We start from the raw sequence: 24,551 nt of genomic DNA, 5'->3' as shown, positions 1-24,551 counted from the left end.
TTCCTGTATTTGGCAGCTTATTCTATGATGTAATAGTTTGATAGATCTTTGCAATCTGAATAAACAGACTTGACTTGAATAAAAACACACCCTAGTTCTGTCTTAATTACATTTAGACTTTGTCATTTTCATGCAGAAATCCTGAAGTCCAGGCATCTTACCTAGAGGATGATCGAACTTCACCGTCTTCTGGATTGGACCCCAACAATGTGTTGCAGTGTGTTCCGAAAGAAAAGTGTGCTTTAAGTTTTAAAGATGGCTTGTAAGTACCCTTCTTCTAAATACATGTTCTGCAAATAAATATCTGCAAACTTTAACACCTCTGTAATGGTGGGTATATCTGAGAAGCTAAAGATCTTCCTCTGTGCCATGCAACCTGCACACCCTGCCACATGTTCTCCTCTTGAAGTACTGGCCGTTTTATATTGGAAATGCTTTGTGGTACGGTCCAGCAAAGAATTTTGTTGCTCTTGGCAAACTTATAATATTCTGCTTCTCTTCCTTAGTTACATGATTGCACTTTAATTGTACTCCCCTCAGTGACGTCCTAGTACTGCCTTGCCATAGAACTAGCCTTGTGTGGGGCTCATGCTTCCTGCTTTGCTTCAGTCCTGATGGGAGGCTTTATTTTCCAAATAGCCCTATTTTGGTTTTCAGAGACCAATTGTGTGCAGGCCTACCTTTTTAGTTTAGCAAAACAAGAGGTGATGGCTGGAAGGTTTGGAATGAATCCTAACCTCTGGCATAGCTCCGGGCAACCCCCCAGACCATTGTTTTTTGCCTGTCAAGCCATTACAAAAGGGGAAAGACCATAAGCAAATCAGGATGGGACCCTGTTACTCGCCTCTCTGACCACCACCAATTCCCCCCTCCACATACCCTCCCTCTTTGGCCCTCGCCCTCCTGTGTCTGGCCCTCCCATCCCCCTCTTTTGCCTTCCCCACTTACCTTGCTCTCTGGACCTCCCCCCTTGTCCCCACACACCCTTCCCTCGTTCTTTGCTCCCCTTCCCTCGTTCTTTGCTCCCCTTCCCTCGTTCTTTGCTCCCCTTCCCTCGTTCTTTGCTCCCCTTCCCTCGTTCTTTGCTCCCCTTCCCTCGTTCTTTGCTCCCCTTCCCTTGTCCTTTGCTCCCCTTCCCTTGTCCTTTGCTCCCCTTCCCTTGTCCTTTGCTCCCCTTCCCTTGTCCTTTGCTCCCCCTTCCCTTGTCCTTTGCTCCCCCTTCCCTCGTTCTTTGGTTCCCCCTTCCCTCGTTCTTTGGTTCCCCCTTCCCTCGTTCTCTGGTTCCCCTTTCCCTCGTTCTCTGGTTCCCCTTTCCCTCGTTCTCTGGTTCCCCTTTCCCTCGTTCTCTGGTTCCCCTTTCCCTTGTTCTCTGCCCCAACTTGCCTCACTCCCTCTCCAAAAGGGGAGTCTCCAAATGGCTATCTGCCAGGGCCCACTGCAGTCTGGTACTCCGACTAACCAAATGGGTAAATTTAGAGAACACACTCTTGCTCACTCGCAGCCATTAACAAATATTTAAAAACAATACATTACAATGAATTCACAACAATTAACCAACTTCATGTTGGAAGACAATGTACTATATTAATTCTTAAAGATGTCTGCATCTTTTATTAATTTGCCTATATTAAAGCATCCATAGTCAGCCGGACTTCTTTTTTTAATAAAATGCCTTTTTTTAAGCAATAACCTATGATCGGGGAGATTGGTGCATATCAACAAAAAATGTAAGCTATCTTCTACAAAGCCACATCTTGAGTAGCTCTCCTTGTTGTCCCCCAGCCAATTCATTCAGGCCTTCAACTGTAACACATCCATTCGGATTTTATGAAGTATTCCCCACTATGATTTGGTTATGTCAATTCTTCTAATGCTTTTATCAGCTAGGCTCTGACCTGAAGCTGCAAAGAATATGGCCCTATGATGAAGCGAGCATGACATTCTAACTAGTCTGTCTTGATTCGAAGTGCTGATTTAATTGATTAATATTTTCCAAATTTTCTGTCTATTGCTTTGCCTTTAGTTGCTAAGCTTCGGACTTTGTCGAACAGAGCTTCTTGCATGGCCGTGTCTTTTAATGAGTTGTCTAATGTTACGCCGAGATATTTGAAGCTCTTTACTTTTTCAATTTTGGCTTTTTCCAGGAACCAATTTGGCTTGACTTGTGTTTTGGCTGAGCGCTCCATCACCATGATTTTCGTTTTGTCGGTGTTCATTTCTAGGTTGTTTTCGATGCAAAAAAGTTGTAAATTGGTGAGTTGGTGTTGTAAGCCTATAGGTGTTAGGTCCAATAAGATAAGATTGTCCGTATAAAGCAGTCTACTGATGTTTGTTTGTGCTATTCTCGGTGGAAAAGATCTGATCAGATTTTCAGAGTATTGATCATCTCCCCTATAGGCGATAAAAAGGGCTGGTGCCAACGGACAGCCTTGTTTTACTCCTCTTTGTTTTAATTCGGGAAGATAGACTGCCTTGATGGTTTAGTCTCACTTTGATGTTAGTGTCCATGTGAAGAGCTTTGATTGGGTTTAGGATGTCAATTGGGCAGCCCCAGGTGGATAATTTCTGCCAGAGTCTGGAGCGATCAACTTTGTCAAATGCTTTGGAGAAGTCTATGAAGGCTGTGTACACTTTTGGGTACCCTTTTTTTTACTTTGTTTTTTAAGATGGTCAGAAGTAGGATGTTATTGTGGTTCCAAGTGTTTTTTTGAAGCCCGCTTGAAAGTTGTCAATACAAGGGGCGCGTATGGCCCAGGATTTAAATTTTTTCAAGAGGAGGGAGCCAAAGACTTTTCCTATGGGGCCCAGTAAGGCGATAGGTCGATAGTTGGAAGGATCCTGCATGTCGCCTTTCTTATAGATCGGGACCACTATTGCGGACTGCCATGTTGGAGGAATAGATTTTATGGTCATGCATCGTGTAAATACAGTTCTTATAAATTTTGCCCATTCGACAGGATGTGACTTTAGATCGAAATTAGTGATGCCGTCCGGACCCAGGGCTCGAGATTTGTTCAGTTTATTGATGATGTCATTGATATTATCTAAATGATCCAACTTTGTCCAGGTATTAGTTTGCTTAGGCATTTTCGCCTCAATAGTCGATGGGTGCAGAACCGTATATTCTGATGAGGCGTCTGGTAGTTCAAAAAGTGATTTGAAGTGAGCCGCCCAAGTGAGTTCATCGATTGAATTTGTGATTTCTGGGCCGCTGGTTGAAGATGTTTTGTTAAGTAGCGACGAAAATTCTTTCGAGTTGTTTGAGCAAATGGATTTCAGCATAGCATCTTGCTGGTGTAGGGTCCATCTGTGTCTTCTTACCCAAGTTTTGTATTCTCTCGTTAGGTCTTTAATAGCTATAGTTCTATTGTTCATAGGAAGAGTTGCTGTGGATCTTTTGGCTTTCCTAAAGGCGTGACGTCTCATGACCAGGAGTTTATCATATGAATGGATGGGAGCTTGAGTGTGTTTGTTGTAGTTAGCTTTCTGCGTCTTGTATGAAATCAGCAAGGGGGCATAGTCCCTGGTCTCCGATTTCAGTGTCTCGTTTGTGTTCGCATATCGATTTGTTAGATCTCTTATGTTTTGCGTCGAAAGCCGTAGTCTGTTTTTTTGGTTGTTTTGTTCAAGACCAAACTCCATCTTGTCCTGGTTTTTATATGATGATTTCCATGTAGTTAGCAAAATGTTGTGATCGCTAGATGTAGTTTGATGGACGTCAAAGGAGGTTATTAGGTGTGAGACAGGTACAGAAACAAAAGTGTAGTTAATAGTAGACGCTGATTTATTTGCCCATGTTGGGAGGCGGGAGTTGCTTTTATATGCGATGTTCAAGTTGTGCAAATGTCTTGAGTTCATCAATTTGGTCCATGCTTCACCTCGTCGTTCGCTTGGTGTTTTTTCTTTGGTAGAGTTCTGGTTGCATAGGGCGTTTAGGTCGCCACATATAATGTGGAACGTATTGTAGGTGGTTCATATTTCATCGACTGTGGTTTCTATTAGGCTCAAGAAGTTTTTTTGGTCGATTGCAGCTGGGTTCCAATAGACATTTAGTATCGCCACTGGGATTAGATGTTGATGTACCCCATTTGGAGAAGACTGTTTCCATGTTGGTAATAGTGCGAGCAGTGAGTAGTTTGAGACGACAGTATTTGTTAGACAGGCCACTGTTGATGCGGCATGCAGTGAGCAGGCCCGAGGACGGACGACCAATCGGGGGTTTCGATGCCGGTGCCAAACGGAGGTCAAAGCCGTCAAGAGATGGAGTTTTAGTCAGCCAGGTTTCCTGGAAGCACCACAAATCGACTGATCCTAGGTTGACGTCGCTGGGTGAGTTTAGGTGCTTGAATCCTCTAGTGTTCCATGATCCGAGTCATCGTGAGGTGGCCTTTTTTGAGTATTCGTCGAGTCTCGCAGAGTTGGTCTTTTCATGAGTTGCTACTTTGATCGATGCATTGCAAGAGCATTTGGAAGCCATGCCCAGAAGCCAGTTGAGGTCGTTTTTTTTTTTTGTTTTCTTTTTTTGTATTGAGTGTTGGTGGATGGTCTTGGTGAGATTCTTATGTTGGTCATATCGTTCTTTGCGGAAAGCTATTTTTGGATCCTGCTCTTCTTTGGAATCATCGTCGAGCTTAGTTAAGGTTTGGGTTGATTGAGGTGGAACCTTGGTCTGAGTCGATGGTGGGGTATTTGGGTTTTGGTATGCAGAGTCTGAGTTTTCTTGGTGCGAGCGTCTGCGTTCGTAGGGGCCTGAATTTGCGTTATGTTTTTGTCTTGAGTGGCGACCGTTTTCGTTGTTTTCTGATCGCTTTTTCTGTGTCGATTCAGTGGTTTTGAAACTTGGGCGTTCGGAGATGTTTTTCTGTTGAGAGGTGGTATCCCAGAGATCTAAAGTCTTTCTTGGTCTAACAGCTTGTTTTGAATCCTTCTTGAAATTATATGGAGTTGGCATCTTAGTGACTTGGTTCGACAGTCCTCAGATTGACTGTTGTGATTTGTGTCTTCGGTTTAACATGATTTCATCTTCATTGTCTTTCGTTTGTTCCAGCTCCAGTACCCATTTTTCTGTAGAATTTTCAAATTTAGCGTGTTGTGAGTTTGTAGGGTATTTGGATCGTGGAGTGTAGACTGTGTGTTTTCTTGGACTTTCTTCGTTCATGACTTCGTCGTGGTGGATCGTGCAAGTATTTTGTAGTTGGTCTATCCGATTTGTTTGTGTGCTCTAGTTGGACACTGTTTCCTCTTTCTGCTCTTGGTTCACATTTTTTTTGGTCAACCTTCCAGTTGACGCTTCTGGTTTGCATGTTAATTTCTGTTTTTTGTTTATTTAGCGTCGAGCGTTCATTCTTTTTTCTGCGTTCTTCAAGTGTTAGAAAAATCGGTGAGTTTTCTAATAATTTTTTGTTGGTGTTGATGTGGCTCGTTGCGGTCTTGGTTTGTGAGTCTAATTTAGAAAGAATGGTTTTATTTTCTTGTGGATGAGATGGGGTGCCCGAATCGTAAGTAATATCCAGGTGCTCTGTGAGATCCATTAAATCAGAGTTTAGCAAGGAGTCCTCAATTGTTTTTGGAGAGCTCCTAGCAACCTGGCTTGTAACTGAGGATCTGGAGCTTGTTTGGTTTTTTGTGTGTTGTCGTGGTTTGTTTTGAAGTCTGTTGGCTTGTAAGTAACGCACTAGATTTAGAAGCCAGGTTAGAATTGAGTTTTGTTGTCGGAAGTGCTTTATTTGAGGTGCCAGGGTTAGAAGGGATGTTTAAGCTTTTGGGTCTAATTAGGTCAAAGATTAAGTAAGGTTGTTCCATCGAGTCTTTTGCTGCTTTACTTTGGTTTTCTTCGTCGTTAATTATGAGGGCAATGTTGGTGATTGATCCGTTTGTAGGCTGTGATGATGACTGTTGAAATTTTGGAGGACTTGAAATCATTTTTTCCGCTTCGATGTTTTGTGTAAATTTTCAGCTGTAAGATCGATCGTTGGTGCAACGACGTTGGATTGATTATTCCATTTACTGATGATCGTTTTTCTAGAAGGCTCATGGTCGCTTCTATATTCTGGAGGCGTGCATTTATAACGACCAAGCTCGTACAGGGAATTTTCGGTGTATCTTTTTGGGCTGTGATATAGGCTTCAAGAAAAATAAGTTTAGTGTGGATCATGGATTGAAGTACTGTGTGGTCTTTCAGTGTGTCGTGGAGAGATTCGTAGAGCTTGGTGAAAGGAACCAAGGCGATAGTTAGTGCTGACATATGACAGTAAGTCCAGTTTCTTTGAGGGTGTTTCACTTGTAGATGGTTTTCTGGATTGACCATGAGTTGGGGTGGAAGGAATGTAGAAGCTCGATCTATCATTGCGCGGATCATGGGCATGGAATGATTTTCTCTCCAAGTTCTTGGGATAGGTGATTTGTATGACTGGTTTTGTTGGGTTCTCATTGTTTTTCTAGCTCCTGTTGGTTAGGGTTCTGCTGCTCGATTAGGGATGAAGGGGGTGAGGTGATTTCATCCTATAGGGTTAAGTAGAGTAGTGATGACATTGGAGGGGAGATCGGGATAACTGTTTCTTGTGTTGAGGAACCATTGGCACGGCCCCAGGCTCCGTGACACGTTGTGGCTCGTTTGTTGGTTGAGTATGGGGGATGGTCGATGGAGGTAGTGAGGGGGTTAGGTTTTGAGGTAAAGGTGGAATTTGGCCGAAGATGAAGTCATCCGGAATCGCTATGGAGAGGGTTATCTGGTATACAACCACTATCTAAATCAGTAGGTTTGAGTTTTATTTTTTCCCGTAAGCAGTTGGTTGGTTTTTGAGGGGGTTGATGTAATCTTTTCATTTTTGTCAGTTTTCCTGTGCTTGCTGAGTGGTTGGAGTTCCTGGACAGCATCCAATAGTTCAATGTCAATAAGCTCGTATGGGCTGCTTGTGCAGCTTTTGCCACTTTATTTTTTCTTTTGGAAGAACTTTGTCAGTGTAGATAATGGGGAGAGTTTTGCTTCTATATTTTTCTTGCTTGAGGGTTTTCCTTTGTAATTGCTTACTTTCAGATGTGCTGTGTTTTTTTTTTTTTTTTTCCCTTATTTTGTTTAGTGATGTTGCTTTTAAGATGTCTTTTTCTTTTTCTTTTGGACGTCGATTGCGTTTGGCGTGGATGTTTTCTTGGGTTGGTTGAGCTTGTTTTTGTGTTTTGGCTTAGCTGCGCTTCCAAGAGGCGGGGGACAGGATCTTCCAAGGTTTCCGGCCCCTCCTGCTTCAATGACGCCTCTGGCGGGGCGTGCAGTTGACGGTCCGCAGTAGTGGCTACCGGCTCCAGCCCAGGCGTCTCCCCTCCGTTCACACGCAACTGCGGCAGCACCGCTTCCCCACCCTCCACATGTATGAGGGCGTGGACGACGCGGGGAGCCGCAGGCACACCACCGCCCACCGGCTCTGCGGCTGCGGATCGGGGCAGACTCGAATCTTGGAAGTATCGTCAGCTTAACCCCGCGGGGGCTTCGTACCTGGACAGACGGAGAGGATCAGTAATGCTGGAGGGGCCGCCGTGGTCTCCGTTGGTGATTTCAGATGGCAAGAGCCTGACCCGGACCCGCGAGAGGTCTGCTCCTCAACTGCAAACACAGCACCCCCTCCGGGGTAAGCCGGTAAGCGAGCGGGGAGAGACTTGTCGGCTGGGGTCATATTAGCCGGTCTGAAAATAGTCTGTGATTGTTTGTTCAGTGTTCGTAGCCGATGTTTCCAACTCTGTTGGTTTCAGAAAAGGATCAATAAAGGGTTGTGAGCCATTTGATGAGGACCACAAGCTTTTAGTGGAAGTCCATGTGGATAATTTGGAGACTTTCTTTCCCACTTTATTTCCAGTAGTTTTAACAGTAGGTTTAGCTAATTTAGTGGAGGGTGCTAAACTGCTTGGCGATTTTTGAAGTTCATCTTGAAGGGGTTTGCTGCACTGTGGGCGAGGTCGCAAGCTTTTCAAGTGTCCATTTTCATCCTCTTGAGGGGTCTGGGGGGGGGGGGGGCAGTCAGTCCAGTCATGCCAGCCATGACTGCAGGATTGCCACTCTCCGCCACTCCGCGTCCGCTCCGCGGTAGGTCCAAGGTTTTATGGTGTAGCTCCTCCTTCAGGTAAAGGTAGACTGAGAAAGCAGACCAAACAGAAGGGAGACTGCAGGATTGCCACTCTCCGCCACTCCGCGTCCGCTCCGCGGTAGGTCCAAGGTTTTATGGTGTAGCTCCTCCTTCAGGTAAAGGTAGACTGAGAAAGCAGACCAAACAGAAGGGAGACTGCAGGACTGCCACTCTACGCCACACCGCGTCCGCTCCGCGGTAGGTCCAAGGTTTTATGGTGTAGCTCCTCCTTCAGGTAAAGGTAGACTGAGAAAGCAGACCAAACAGAAGGGAGACTGAAGGATTGCCACTCTCCGCCACTCCGCGTCCGCTCCGCGGTAGGTCCAAGGTTTTATGGTGTAGCTCCTCCTTCAGGTAAAGGTAGACTGAGAAAGCAGACCAAACAGAAGGGAGACTGCAGGATTGCCACTCTCCGCCACTCCGCGTCCGCTCCGCGGTAGGTCCAAGGTTTTATGGTGTAGCTCCTCCTTCAGGTAAAGGTAGACTGAGAAAGCAGACCAAACAGAAGGGAGACTGCAGGATTGCCACTCTCCGCCACTCCGCGTCCGGTCCGCGGTAGGTCCAAGGTTTTATGGTGTAGCTCCTCCTTCAGGTAAAGGTAGACTGAGAAAGCAGACCAAACAGAAGGGAGACTGCAGGATTGCCACTCTCCGCCACTCCGCGTCCGCTCCGCGGTAGGTCCAAGGTTTTATGGTGTAGCTCCTCCTTCAGGTAAAGGTAGACTGAGAAAGCAGACCAAACAGAAGGGAGACTGCAGGATTGCCACTCTCCGCCACTCCGCGTCCGGTCCGCGGTAGGTCCAAGGTTTTATGGTGTAGCTCCTCCTTCAGGTAAAGGTAGACTGAGAAAGCAGACCAAACAGAAGGGAGACTGCAGGATTGCCACTCTCCGCCACTCACAGATTATCTCTAACTGCTTTTCCTGTTCTATGTCAGTGATGGCTGAGGGACTATCAGGAGAAAAATCCTGCCCGTCTACCTCTGGCTCGAGTACTTGAACTGACTGAGTCTCAAACGTGCATCTTTGGATTCGTTTTGTACAAAAAATGGTTCAATCTGCAGTAGTCTATCATGTTGGAATTTTGCTACTTCAAATAGATCGATGGGTTCCTTGGTAACATCATTATTACATGAGTTTAACGGTTTCTTCAGAACTTGTGCGAATTAAGTGGGCTTTCCATTAGAGAGAAGGGGGTCATTTAATGTTTGTGTACCCTTATTCGAGCTTCTCGAGTTTATATCGAAATTAGGGAACTCGTGTTTTACTAACAAGGCTGCTCTTTCAGGGCATTCTAAATGAAATTTATGACTGGCCTCTTGTGAAAGAATAAATCCTTAGAGCTTTGTTAGTTTTTCTGTATTGAGAGTGATACTATTTTTTTATGTCCGGTAATAACAAGTATCAAAATTCGTGGCCCCTAGGAGGTTTAGAATTCTGGTTATTACTGGGAAGTCTTGTGTTTCTTTCTCTAAGGCTTCCAAAAGCTTCCTCTCCGGTGCTACCTCAGGGGAGTGCGATATGTTAAAGACCGGAGCAGAAATATCAGTTACCTGAGACTGGGCGGTCAAACAGATTTTGTTTCATTCTCCTGCTTTGGTGTCGGCCAGCTAGTTGATGTATAGGGAGCTTTGGGATTAAATTCAGTCTCACTTTGTGAAAAACCATGTAAGGAATTGGCAAGGTCCTTTGTATTGGACTTGTGAAAGTGCACGTGTTCTCGCCAGTTCCCAAAAGTCGAAACTGGCGTGGAAGGACCTAAGAGACGTACCAATTTATCGAGATCTGCCATAATAACAGGTGCGAGCATCAAAATATCTGCAAGTGGAGTAAACTTGTCTTCGTGAATAACAGCAGCCACTAGATGTGTATTCTTTGATTTCCTTTTCTGCAAATGGGTCATGTGTAATGTCTTTGCTGCTTTCAACGAGCATAAAGCTTTACTCTTTGGAATTTTAACATTGGACTTATTTTTAGCAGTATTGTCAATTGAAGGGTCATCTTCATTAATTTGCGCCGACATTGAAAGAAAGGAGCGTTTCCCTTTTAAAGATGTTGGGCTATGAGTTTTTTATTTTTAGATTTGGAAGGACTAGTACTTAACTGCTCCTTCGAGGAAAGGTCTTTTATTTTCTTTCCATTGCGGAGAATGGTCTCCATGTTGAGTGTTAACTCCACCCACTGCTTCAGATATTAAGTTACCCAATCCTAAGTGAACGCCTAGTTGGATACTCCAAAGGATATTCTCTTCAGGAAAGTTTTCACGCAATATAAGACTACGAAATGGTCAAGAAAAAAAATCTATTTCCCTTTATTTTTTTGTGAACCCGCTACCGTAAAGACTTTTACCGTTTGCCTCTCGCCTCACCGCCAAACAGCTCAACAGCTACTCACGATGCTACTTCGGATTCGCGCACACCTCAAGAAAAGTAGATGAGCACAAACGGGTAGGGCAGGCAGGTGGCGTAGCAAAGAGGTGTGTCTATGGGAAAAAGGAAAAAACATTGAAAAAGTTTGAACAGAAAAAAAAAAACAGGCAAGTACAGCATGAGGAGCGCAAAGACAAGTTCCAACAATACAAGCCCACAGTCCAAGAGATACGAGCACGCAGTTAAAGAGATACGAGCACACCATTCAGAGAGAATATTTCACTGCCAACAAGAACGTGCTTCGTGCAAGCTTATAAAGAGTTCTTTTGTTATTCAAGTCCGTGTTGCGCAGCAAGAGAATTCCTCTTACCGATGGCACTTCAGTAGGAAATTCTCAATGAGCCCTCCTAGGCAGAATCCGGGGTCTTGAAGACAGAGTAGCCAGCTCGTTCAGCTCAACAGCTACTTGTGATGCTACTTCGGATGTGTGCCACTTCACTACTACTCGTGTAATTTACTATGCCCCCCCCCCCCCCATTGGCAATTCTCTTCCTCCTGCATCGGCTATTCTGTGGGATTCTCCTTCAAAGGGCACACAGTGCTGTTCTCTTCATAAATTCTAGTCGAATACCAATATTGTACACTTTAATATTGTAGTAGGTCCAAGCAGTGGGCTGGATAGGTTATCTTCATATACTTAAATAAAATCGTATTTCTTGCTTGCCAATTTAAATTGGAACAAACACAAAATAAAATCTAACACCACGAAAGACACTCAGGAAGTGGTACATTTGAAGGCAGAGATTGGGTGTGCGCAGTCCGAGTGAGGTATTGTGTGAACACTGATCTGTAAATTGGAGATATTTGTAAAATGCCTTTCTACACATTTAAGCTAACCAAAATGTCATAAAAGAGCAACCTAATTTCAAGCACAGAAATGTATTCTATCGAAGTTAGCCTTTCCATGAAGTATTTGAAATCAAGTGAAGTACCCAGCCCAAGTGGACTTTCCAGAATTCTAAAACAGTTGGTAGTCTAGTGGATGCCCAAACTGGCCTTGTTCAAACCCGTCTTTCATGTTACTGCTGTTGTGGTGCTGGTGGTAGTTCATGTCTCTTTAATTATGAAGCACCCTTCAAATAGGCTGTGCAGTTCCTTTAAGCTGTTTTTCTGTACAATGTACTTTACCCTTTATATAATCTGGACAAACTGGTTGATTGTGGGGTACAGTAGAGAACTGTATTTTTACAAAAGAGAAAAGAATATAGGTGTTCTTAATTCATTAATCCAAGGTCCAGTTTTTTATCCAAGTTGTATATATAAAAGAAGGAAGACTTTCCGGGGGATTTGAGACCAATCTTCCAGAAGTGAACACTGGGTAAGACCGGGGCTGCTTCATATGGATCACTTGTCCGCGGAGGCACCCATCTCGCAGATTTCATTTTCGGTTTTTCGATTCAAACCGATCATTGCGAAGAATCCCACTACTGCGGTCAACCAGCTGGTCTTCTCTCCACTCATTAAGCTGGCCCACCATTCATTTTCGCTGTCGGAGTTGAGATCTTTAAAGAAATGGCCTAGCCAGATGTTTGTTTCTTCATTCACTCCCAAACAGCTAATATTGGGTGCCTTATGATTTCCACTTGATTTGGATTCTGACAGAAACGACATTTATTGGAGGTGACTTTTCCTCTTATTGGATCGCATTCATTCTAATCCGGTTTAGTCGAATTAGTAGGAAGCGTTGCTGCACTCTTTGGTCTGGAAGTTTTATTAAGTATGGTATGACTTCATTTAATTTCTTGGGATTCGCCGGTAGATCATTAGCGATTTTCTAGCTGTCGGCTTCTTGCAGTGTTTGTATCCAGTCGAATTCTGATATTTTCTTGTTCACTTTTGTTGGATTTGTTATCAGCTACTCCTCTGAATGTCCTATGTTGTTAAACAACAGCCTGTTCTTTGATCTCCATGTTGTTAACATTGATGACATTGAGTTCTGCCCAACACCCCCCCCCCCCCATCCATTTCTATTTTGATAATCTCAAGTATCAGTTTAGGTGAGTGAAGGATGGTCTTTCTATAAAGCATTAGTCCATTGCGCTCTACTGTTGCTTTGATGGACATTGGGCTTAGTTCTCGACGGATTAAGGCCGTGGAGGTCGATTGAGGCAAAGCAAGCACTCAACGCCAAAAAAGTCCTTACAGTTTTTGCCAAATGTGGGCTGGAATTTTTGGCATGGCTTCCACTCTGTAAATTAGACTTGGTAGCACCTTTGCTTTGTAAAAATCCAATGTTGGTATCAGTAAAAAACGACCTTACTTTCGGTTCACTGCTTTGGTTTCGGCAGTCAGTGCTTTAATCTTTACATAAAGCTGTTCTTGCATTGGTATTTCAATTCCATTATTGTTTAGGATAATTCCTAAATATTTAAAGCTCTGGACCTTTTCCAGTTGTATCCCATCGGTGAACCATCTCAGATTTTGCTTTTTCACCGACTTTTCAAACAACTTTACTTTTGTTTTTGCTTTATTCAATTCCAGATGGTTTTCTTTCAAGTATGCTATCCGGTTATTCAGTTGCCTTTGTAAGCCCACTGGCGTTTGGTCTATTAAAATAATTCATCTGCATAGTCATTTTGAGTTTCAGATTTCCTAACGTAGGATGGAAAGCTCTGATTTTATGGTAGTCCATGAAGTGTGATATATAGGAGTTATACAGGGCTGGTGCTAAGGGGCAGCCCTGTTTAACACTGCGTTTTTGTAATTGTTTATTTGTATTGTGCAACCTGCCCAAGGGCATCGGGGAGCATGTTTGGAAAGGTAGTTACAGCAAAGTGTTACATAGATAGGAATGAAATTACATTATATAGACATATTTACAGTAAAAATAAGAACAAGGATCCAAGATAATGCACGGACTGGCAAAAAGGTAAAATATACTGTATATACAGTGGGTGGCCTGTTTGCAGGTGACCGCTGCGTAAATTACAAGGCGGAGGTCAGTGCATCTTGTTAAAGAAAGCCACTGTTTAGTTCTGTTTTTGAAGGATTGTGTGGCTGGCACGCTCCTGAGATCATTGGGTAGGGAATTCCACAATTTAGCAGCCAGGACTGGGAAACTCGAGCCCCTAGCTGTCTGAAGCTTGAAACTAGAGTTGGTTAGTGTGTGCACCTGTGCTGATCTCAGTGGTCTAGATGCTATATGTTGTGTGAAGGGCGAGGACAAGTAAACAGGTGCAGCATTGTTTTGTGCCTTGTATGTTAGAACAAGTGTTTTGAGTGAGATGCGGAGTGTAATGGGTACCCAGTGTAGGTTGCGTCTAGTGGAGATGTGAGCGCCTGGGGATATTGAGGGCAGCCCTAATGGCATTGTTTTGGGTGACATGAAGTTTATCAAGGTTTCTTTGACTAGTCCCTAAATAAAGGGCATTACAATAGTCAATTTTTGACATGAGGGTTCTGGCTAGGATCAGGCAGTTGTCAGAAGTGAGGAAGGGGCGACAAGCTGTGATGAGTTTACACGTGTACGATGAAGCTGAGGCTACTGAATTGGTTTGTCTGTTGAGAGAGTGGAGTCTAGGTAGATTCCAAGTGTTTTCGTGATGTTGGTGACTTTAATAACATTTCCATCAATAATGGAGTTCTATTTAGGGTCAAGTTTGGTGAGTTTAACCTGAGAACCTAGGATGAGTAACTCAGTTTTCTCTTCGTTAAGGCAGAGCCCGTGGTGTGCCATCCAGGCCTGGATGACTGAATAGACTGAGTTGAGTGCGTTGACATTGGTTACATAGTCGCCAGTGATGGGGATGAGTATCTGGGTGTCGTCCGTATAATTCGTATAAGAGACACCCAGATAGTCAAGAATATCAAAGAGCAGTTTAGTAAACATGTTGTACAACGTGGGCGATAGGAGCCTTGTGGGACTCCGCAAGGGACATGTGCTGGGTCGGCTGAGGCAGAAAAGACCCTCGTAGATCTATTTGCCAGAAAGGAGCTGATCCAGGAAATAGCTGCGTCAGAGAAGTGGGCGGCTATCTTGAGGTGATGGCAGGCATCTCCTTGGCAGTTGGAAGTGTGATGCTGGAAATGTATCAGAGGGACAGGGCCTCTGAATCCTTGTCCTCTTCTGCCTTTTATCGTGTGTTCTGTTATGTTTTCTGCCCAGGAATCCATTTGGGACTCCTGGCAGTGCAGCTCTCTCTTTTGGTTTGGTGAACAGACCCCTGGGATACCCTTATGGCACCCATGGGTGGGGGGGTACAACCCTGTGCCCCTAGTGTATGTTTTTGGGCACCTGTGGGTGGCCCACAGAGCAGGGTATGGGCTGGTGGCAGCTCCATGCTGAATTGGACAGGTGCTCTGGGTGTCCTCCATTTTGGGATACCCAGGCCCTGCCATTGGGATCAGTTGATTCCTGATAGAAACAAGATGGCCCCTGTGGCCTCTTGCTTTCTATTGCCTGTTGGCTTGTTTTCCCAAAGTCCTGGGATGCCCTGACTCTGTCCCTTCCCCCTGACTGGCTGTTGGGTGGAAGTTCCATATATGGTGTTGTTGTGAAGGCCCAGCTAGACTGACTGGAGCCTTCCCAGTGACTGTATGTTGTGGGTACCTCCTGTGGGTGGGACCTGGGTGAATGGAGTGTGTGACCAATATACACTCCTTGTTGTGGTTGTCTGGTTTCTGGCATGAGAGACAAAGACTGAGACAGCCCTGCCCGAAACTGGCCTGAATGCAGTGTGTAGTGTTGAATGGCTGGGTACTTGTCCCAATCCACATTCCTTGTTGTGAGTGTCTGAAAGGGAGGAGTGTGGCCTGAATGCACTGTGTGCCTGATTGGCTGACTGACTGCATGAATGCCCTTCTGTGTGATTGGCTGCTGTGTGTGTGCCAGCAGTGTGGATGAGAGACAGAATAGTATATCTGGGGACCTCTCACCACTGGAAATTGTTCAGAAGCATTCAGAAGCTGAGTCTCCACTCAAGAGTAACTGGATTTGCTGATCCTCGACGTCCAGCTGGAAGAAGAAGACTTGCTGTGGCATTTGCTTCGACGGAACTGAAGGTTGTCGAAATCGTCGAGGACTGACCCGAGAGAGGACCTGGTAAGGCGCCCTCTTCCCGTGCTCCGAGGGACCATCGAGCACCGCTGAATCTTCGCCGAAGCGCCCTGGAAGTCAGACCCTCGAAAGGCTGCCGACCCGAGACGGGACCGCCGAGGAGATCGAAGTGAAGCACCCGGACATCGACGCTGTCGAAGTCCATTGCCGTCGACCAGGGTTCGCAGGTCTGTGTAACCGCTGGAGGCCCGTCGAAGTTGTGTTGCCCAGCCGTGGGAACCACTTGACGCCGTGCCGCCGACGATCGGAGCCGTCCGCTCCATTGCCTAAGAACATTCAATCGAAGGACTCTCTCGACCGCATCGTCGACCGCTTATCCTGCCGGAGAAAGTCGAGGACGACCAACGCGCCGAGGAGAAACCTGCCGGTGGGTTTCCCGCCACCCGACGACCCCAAAGACTCGGACGACTCGACGCCCTTGCTGGGCTCCCGTCTCTACAATCTTTGCGGTCCAGAACTATTGTCATCGAGGTGCCCCGCACACCTCCGCCTTGCAGGACGCCGACGCCCCGACGCCGACGAGCACCGCTCGGACGGAGCTGCCGCCTCTTCGACAACGTTCGGCCTCGTTCGTCGACGGACGTTCGACGCCCCGTGCCTCCCGCCTGAAAAGGAAGGCATTCAAGAAGGGCCGTCGATTCCCCGTCGCCGAACAGCGAGTCCCTCGACGCTTGTCGACGCCTTTTCGAGGAACTCGACTCCACCAGGTACATTGGGGGGGTAAAAACATTATAGGAGAAAAATAGACTATTGAACAATATCTGGACTGGGCTGGGGTTATATCTCTTTATTTTGCAGGTTGCCCAGGTGGGGGGATCTCCACACAGAACTGTGTCCAGTAGCAAGGGCCAGTATTCTGCCTATTGTTTCAACCCTCTGTTATCTCTCCTCTCTCTATTGCTGGTTTCCTTCTTATTGATCTGTGTGCCATTTCTACAGTATTGTGAATGCACTTTAATGAGGTCTAATATTAGTGGTACCACTTTAGAATTGTAGATATTTACCATTGCTGATTTTCCTGAGCACAAAGTGCGTTATTGTGATAAGTGTACATAACCCTTGAATATTAATTATATAAAGACTGTGTTTTCAGTAATACAGTGTGTGGACATTCCTTTGTGGGGGCTTGGGGATACACTGTACTTAAGAACCAGCCTGCATCACCTCCTGAGAAGCTAGGCCTTGATTGCTCGTCCATCGCTACCGTATTAGAGAATCTTGGCTGGGGTCCTCTGTGCCTCCCCTCTACCATATAGAGAGCAGAAGTACAGACCCCCCCACCGGTCTTCTTTACAAAGCTGGTGGCAGCGGTGGGATGCTTATGGTTTTAAGACTCAGTGTATAACCGTGCCACTTACAAAATATCCGCACTTTATTAGATTAAGGTTTGGGTGTGTACCAAATAACTGCATTACAGGCAATGGAGCCCATTGCAAATGGTAAATTGACTCGGATGAGCTTAGAGGCTCTCCAGAGTGCTTGTGAAGCCAGGGAGTTGGACTTTGTGGATAAGTCTAGGGCTGAGCTGATAGCTGCCCTGGTGGACTACCAGACTGATGGTGAAACCCTTGATGAAGGGGGGGATGCAACCAGTGAGGACTCTGCCCCTGGGGTTGTCGCTGAATCTGTTTCTGGGAATGCCACCATTCCTGCTGCCTCTGTTCCAAACCCCAGCAATTCCATGGAACTTGAGTTATTAAGGATGAAGTTAGCCTTTGAATATCGCAAGTTGGAAATAGAAGCTGAGCTTAAGAAAGAGGAGCTGGCACAGCAAGTGGAACTCAAGAATAGGGATCTTGCGCTCAAAGAAAAGGACACTGAATGTCAGAGAATCCAGTTAGAGAAAGCTCGAGTGGAGACTTCAGCTAGACCAATTGAGAGTGGCAGGTCCCCAGCCAGCAAGTTTATGAAAGATTTGGTTGGTGTGTTTGTGGAGGGTTCAGATATCCTCCAATGGATTGAAGCGTTTGAAATGGCTTGTGCAATTCATGATGTAGATAAAAGAGATTGGGCTAAGTGTTTGTTAAGCAGAGTGCCTCAAACTGGATATGACTGTATTCTGAAGCTGAGTGTGGAAGAAAGGGGTCAGTATGAGTGTATGAAGTCTGCTTTGATTGCCAAGTTTGGCAAGACACCTGCCCAATACCTTAAAAGGTTCAGGGAATTTAAGAAAAGAGAGAATGTGTCTTGGGTTGACTGGGTGAGTACTGCGCACATGAACATGATGGGGTGGATTGATGGATACAAGGTGAAAACTTTTGTTGAGTTGTCCCACCTCTTGTTTTTTGAGCATTTTTCTGAAGCCTGTTCACCAGAGCTGCGTCAGTATGTGGCTGACCAGAACATTTTGGACCCCTTTAAGCTGGCTAGGTTGGCTGACAAGTGGGTCTCCCACCGGGTGTCCCCTAAGGACTCCAGTGGGAAGGACAAGGACAAAGAAAAGGGGGCCTCTCAGAAAGCTGAGGAGTCCCAAAAGCAGTCACAGTCGGGTAAACCAAAACCTTCCTCTCCTAAGACCCAAAAATCTAGTGGGGATAAGTCCTCTGTGGGTGGGAATAAGAGTAGTGGTCCACCTGCTGCAAAGCAGGCTCCCAGTGGTTCCAGTACCGTACCCCGCACTCCTGGCACTTGTTGGGATTGTGGGGCTCTGGATCACAAAAGGGGTGACCCCAAGTGTAAAGGTAAGGCACTTGGAGTACAGGCTGTCAGCCTGACCTACCCTTACCCCGTGTCTGAGGTGGAGGCCACTGTCCTCCCCTCCTCTACAGGAATCACATTTGGTGCTCCAGTAGAGATTTCCTTAGTGTCCCTTGGGGCCTGGGACCAGTACGCAGAAGTACTGGCAACTATCCCGCAGAACACCCGTAGGTTTTTGAGAAGTGTCCTCTTGAATGGCCAGCCTTCTACTGGTTTGAGAGACACTGGGGCAAGCATGACAGTGGTGGACAGGACCCTGCTCAAGCCAGAGGACTATGTAGGTGCTCCTCTGAGAACCACCAGGTTAGCTGGTGGGCCTCCCAAATTATCGCCTGTAGCCCTAGTCACACTCATGATTGGAGACAAGACAGCAAAGCTTCCTGTCCTGGTTCAGGACAATGTCCCTGCTAACATTCTGTTAGGAAATGATCTAGTAGAGTTGGGGTTGATCTCGGATGGTCTTCCCATGACTGCTGCTGCAGTCACTAGGTCACAGGTGACACCGGGTCTGGCTGTGAGTCAGGTACCCGAGCCAAAGGCGAGGCCTAAGGCAAGAAGAAGGAAGACCAAGAAGGCCACCTCTGTGGAGGGAACACCTTCTCTTCCTGCTGTTCCGACAGCACCCATTGGGATCCATGCTCCGGACGGGCTGGGTCCAGCGGAAAACCCAAACTCAACTCCTGTGGGAGAAGAGACAGAAGACTCTCCTGTGGGAGAGGTTCTCAACCCGGAGGATCATCCCGACCTTCAATGCTTGTTAGCTGAAGGGGGACCCTCCCGGGCAGACTTCTGTAAGGGACAGAGAGAGTGCCACTCTCTCGAGGGCCTGAGGAAACAGGCCCTGTCCCAGGCACAAGGTGAAGTGCCTAGGACATTCAAGATTTATTGGGAGGGTGAGCTCCTTGTTAGTGAGCCCACTAAGCCCGAACCTGGTGCCCGCAAGAGGTTGGTGGTACCCCAGGTTTACAGGCCCTTCCTACTGCAGTTGGCGCATGAGGTGCCCTTGGCTGGTCATCTTGGGACCAAGAAGACTAAGCAGAGGCTCTCTGCCCATTTCTACTGGCCACGGATGGGAGTAGAGGTGGAGTCCCACTGCAGGACCTGCCCAACTTGTCAGTTGTCTGGCAAGACTGGAGGCAGGGTCATTGCCCCACTGCAGCCATTACCAGTGGTTGGCACCCCATTTGAGAGGGTGGGCATCGACATCGTCGGTCCCCTTGACCCTCCCACTTCAGGTGGACATCGGTTCATCCTGGTCTTGGTAGATCATGCCACCAGGTACCCTGAGGCAATACCCCTTCGGACTGTTACTGCCAAGGTGGTTGCCAGGGCTCTCCTGGGCATTTTCACCCGTGTTGGATTCCCCAAGGAGGTTGTCTCTGACCGAGGATCCAACTTCATGTCTAGTTACATGAAAACCATGTGGAAAGAGTGCGGGGTAACCTACAAGTTCTCCACCTCTTACCACCCCCAGACCAATGGTCTGGTTGAGAGATTTAACAAAACTCTCAAGGGCATGCTAGGTGCTTTGGAAGAGCCCCTAAGGAGGAAATGGGATCTCCTCCTGCCATGCCTGCTGTTTGCTTACAGAGAGGTACCTCAAGAGGGTGTTGGTTTCAGCCCCTTTGAGTTACTCTTTGGACATCCCGTGAGGGGGCCCCTCGCCTTGATCCGAGAAGGCTTGGAAGCCACCCCTCCAGGTCCCGCCAAGCAAGTGGGGGACTATGTGTTAGGCCTCAGGCGGAGGATGACACAAATGATGGGTCAGGCAACAGCAAATCTCAAGGCCAGCCAGGAATTGAATAAGTACTGGCATGACCTGAAAGCTTCGCAAGTGGATTGGACTCCGGGACAGGAAATCCTTGTGATGGAGCCTACCAAGCCTAGAGCTTTGGCAGACAAGTGGACTGGACCCTTCAGGATCATCTCCAAGATGGGCGAAGTCAATTATCTGGTGGACATGGGAGCCTCTGGGGTAGCCCCCCAGGTATTCCATGTCAACAGGCTCAAGCCTTTCCACAGGCGAGCAGAAGTCTCATGTCTCTTGCTAGCTTCAGGGCAAGAAGAGGATGAGAGTGAGCCCCTTCCTGATTTGCTGCATAGCAACCCTCAGGATGGCTCAGTGGAGGGAGTACAACTCTCTCCCGATTTGACAACAGAGCAGCAGAGGGCCTGCCGGGCTTTGCTCCAGCAGTATGCCCCTCTGTTTTCACTGACACCGGGCCTTACACCGTGGTGTAAGCACGAAATTGACACTGGTGACAGTGTGCCTGTCAAAAGCAGGAGCTATCGTATGTCAGATACCGTCAAAAACCACATCCAGGCTGAGGTCGCCAAGATGTTGGATCTGGGTGTTATTGAACCCTCCACCAGTCCCTGGTCCAGTCCAGTGGTCCTTGTCCCCAAGGCAAGTTCCCCGGCGGGTACCAAGGATTGGAGGTTCTGTGTGGACTACCGAGGAGTCAATGCCGTCACCAAAACTGACGCGCACCCATTGCCCAGGGCTGATGAGCTCGTGGACACTATAGGTGCTGCCAAATTTGTGAGCACCTTTGACCTTACCTCAGGCTATTGGCAAATAGCTCTGACGGACCATGCCAAGGAAAAGACGGCATTCTCCACACCTGAGGGACTCTACCAGTTTAGGGTCATGCCCTTTGGGTTGAAGAATGCCCCTGCCACCTTCCAGAGATTGGTCAACCATGCGCTCAGTGGGCTGGAAGCCTTTTGTGTGGCTTACTTAGACGACATTGCCGTCTACAGTTCCACCTGGGAAGAGCATTTGACACATCTGGATAAGGTGTTGCAGGCCTTGAAAAGGGCTAACCTCACTATCAAGGCCACCAAGTGCCAGATAGCTCAGGGGAAAGTTACCTATCTTGGTCATGAGGTAGGAGGGGGTCAAATCCAACCTCTCTCCAGTAAAGTACAGGACGTACAGAACTGGGAGACTCCCACTACTCAAACCCAGGTGAGAGCCTTTTTGGGCCTCACTGGGTACTATCGCAATTTCATGGCAGACTATGGAACCATAGCTGCACCCCTGACAGCTCTAACTTCACCCAAACAGCCTAGGAAGGTTAATTGGACTGAAGACTGTCAGAGGGCCTTTGATGGCTTGAAAGAAAGTCTGTGTAGGGCACCTGTGTTGAGTGCGCCTGACTACAGCCGACCCTTTATCGTCCAGACGGATGCCTGCGACACCGGAATTGGAGCTGTCTTGTCCCAGTTAGATGACAAAGGGAGAGAACATCCTATCATATTCATCAGTAGACAACTCAAGGGTAGAGAACTTAGGTGGGCTACTGTTGAAAAGGAATGTTTTAGTATAGTTTGGAGCCTTAGGCGTTTTAGGCCCTACCTTACGGGGTCCACCTTCAAGGTCCAAACAGATCATAAGCCCCTGAAGTGGCTTATGCAGATGAAGGGTGAGAATCCGAAATTGCTCAGGTGGTCGATTAGCCTACAAGGGCTAGACTTCACCATAGAGCACAGACCAGGGAAGAGTCACGATAATGCAGATGGCCTTTCCAGAAGGTATGTTGACCGTCTGGATGAGGGTGTCTATCCCGTGGGAGATTAGGCACCCTCCACCTCAGTCTGGGGGGGGCGACTGTGATGCTGGAAATGTATCAGAGGGACAGGGCCTCTGAATCCTTGTCCTCTTCTGCCTTTTATCGTGTGTTCTGTTATGTTTTCTGCCCAGGAATCCATTTGGGACTCCTGGCAGTGCAGCTCTCTCTTTTGGTTTGGTGAACAGACCCCTGGGATACCCTTATGGCACCCATGGGTGGGGGGGTACAACCCTGTGCCCCTAGTGTATGTTTTTGGGCACCTGTGGGTGGCCCACAGAGCAGGGTATGGGCTGGTGGCAGCTCCATGCTGAATTGGACAGGTGCTCTGGGTGTCCTCCATTTTGGGATACCCAGGCCCTGCCATTGGGATCAGTTGATTCCTGATAGAAACAAGATGGCCCCTGTGGCCTCTTGCTTTCTATTGCCTGTTGGCTTGTTTTCCCAAAGTCCTGGGATGCCCTGACTCTGTCCCTTCCCCCTGACTGGCTGTTGGGTGGAAGTTCCATATATGGTGTTGTTGTGAAGGCCCAGCTAGACTGACTGGAGCCTTCCCAGTGACTGTATGTTGTGGGTACCTCCTGTGGGTGGGACCTGGGTGAATGGAGTGTGTGACCAATATACACTCCTTGTTGTGGTTGTCTGGTTTCTGGCATGAGAGACAAAGACTGAGACAGCCCTGCCCGAAACTGGCCTGAATGCAGTGTGTAGTGTTGAATGGCTGGGTACTTGTCCCAATCCACATTCCTTGTTGTGAGTGTCTGAAAGGGAGGAGTGTGGCCTGAATGCACTGTGTGCCTGATTGGCTGACTGACTGCATGAATGCCCTTCTGTGTGATTGGCTGCTGTGTGTGTGCCAGCAGTGTGGATGAGAGACAGAATAGTATATCTGGGGACCTCTCACCACTGGAAATTGTTCAGAAGCATTCAGAAGCTGAGTCTCCACTCAAGAGTAACTGGATTTGCTGATCCTCGACGTCCAGCTGGAAGAAGAAGACTTGCTGTGGCATTTGCTTCGACGGAACTGAAGGTTGTCGAAATCGTCGAGGACTGACCCGAGAGAGGACCTGGTAAGGCGCCCTCTTCCCGTGCTCCGAGGGACCATCGAGCACCGCTGAATCTTCGCCGAAGCGCCCTGGAAGTCAGACCCTCGAAAGGCTGCCGACCCGAGACGGGACCGCCGAGGAGATCGAAGTGAAGCACCCGGACATCGACGCTGTCGAAGTCCATTGCCGTCGACCAGGGTTCGCAGGTCTGTGTAACCGCTGGAGGCCCGTCGAAGTTGTGTTGCCCAGCCGTGGGAACCACTTGACGCCGTGCCGCCGACGATCGGAGCCGTCCGCTCCATTGCCTAAGAACATTCAATCGAAGGACTCTCTCGACCGCATCGTCGACCGCTTATCCTGCCGGAGAAAGTCGAGGACGACCAACGCGCCGAGGAGAAACCTGCCGGTGGGTTTCCCGCCACCCGACGACCCCAAAGACTCGGACGACTCGACGCCCTTGCTGGGCTCCCGTCTCTACAATCTTTGCGGTCCAGAACTATTGTCATCGAGGTGCCCCGCACACCTCCGCCTTGCAGGACGCCGACGCCCCGACGCCGACGAGCACCGCTCGGACGGAGCTGCCGCCTCTTCGACAACGTTCGGCCTCGTTCGTCGACGGACGTTCGACGCCCCGTGCCTCCCGCCTGAAAAGGAAGGCATTCAAGAAGGGCCGTCGATTCCCCGTCGCCGAACAGCGAGTCCCTCGACGCTTGTCGACGCCTTTTCGAGGAACTCGACTCCACCAGGTACATTGGGGGGGTAAAAACATTATAGGAGAAAAATAGACTATTGAACAATATCTGGACTGGGCTGGGGTTATATCTCTTTATTTTGCAGGTTGCCCAGGTGGGGGGATCTCCACACAGAACTGTGTCCAGTAGCAAGGGCCAGTATTCTGCCTATTGTTTCAACCCTCTGTTATCTCTCCTCTCTCTATTGCTGGTTTCCTTCTTATTGATCTGTGTGCCATTTCTACAGTATTGTGAATGCACTTTAATGAGGTCTAATATTAGTGGTACCACTTTAGAATTGTAGATATTTACCATTGCTGATTTTCCTGAGCACAAAGTGCGTTATTGTGATAAGTGTACATAACCCTTGAATATTAATTATATAAAGACTGTGTTTTCAGTAATACAGTGTGTGGACATTCCTTTGTGGGGGCTTGGGGATACACTGTACTTAAGAACCAGCCTGCATCACCTCCTGAGAAGCTAGGCCTTGATTGCTCGTCCATCGCTACCGTATTAGAGAATCTTGGCTGGGGTCCTCTGTGCCTCCCCTCTACCATATAGAGAGCAGAAGTACAGACCCCCCCACCGGTCTTCTTTACAGGAAGGCTTAAGTTTCATGATGATGTTTTCAACTTCCTTGATGGAAAGGGGTGAGAAGCTGAAGGGTTTGAATGAATGCTTTGTATCAGGGGTATTGTAAAACTGGGGGTTACCCGATGAATCCGAGTGGAGGCTTTTTTTGCTATTAATTTTAGCTTGGAGCAAGGCAATTTTGTTTAGTAGTGCTTTTTGTATATTGGAGCACCATTCAGCGTCCGGGGTGCATGTCTCCAATGGAGCTACTGGGGACTTTGGTTCCTTAAGGATCTTGAAGTTCCTTGGTGTTAGATTGAGCGTGTGTGATCC

The 24,551-nt window shown here is 47.5% G+C and overlaps 1 protein-coding gene across 5 annotated transcripts in view; it reads left to right on the top strand.

The window, feature by feature from the left end:
- The window catches only part of CEP192 (centrosomal protein 192), a 2,773,731-nt gene that overhangs the window by 151,052 nt on the left and 2,598,128 nt on the right, over positions 1-24,551 (top strand). For all 5 annotated transcript variants that reach the window (XM_069620824.1, XM_069620822.1, XM_069620821.1 and 2 more), the window contains exon 3: positions 137-262. In XM_069620824.1, the coding sequence (XP_069476925.1) occupies positions 137-262 (126 nt within the window). The remainder of the gene's footprint in view (positions 1-136; positions 263-24,551) is intronic.

Source organism: Ambystoma mexicanum, chromosome 5q (assembly GCF_040938575.1).
Source record: "Ambystoma mexicanum isolate Mex_15411 chromosome 5q, UKY_AmexF1_1, whole genome shotgun sequence".
Classification (NCBI taxonomy): domain Eukaryota; kingdom Metazoa; phylum Chordata; class Amphibia; order Caudata; family Ambystomatidae; genus Ambystoma; species Ambystoma mexicanum.
Note: the sequence above shows the minus strand (reverse complement) of the source record. Positions and strands in the feature narration are given on the sequence as shown.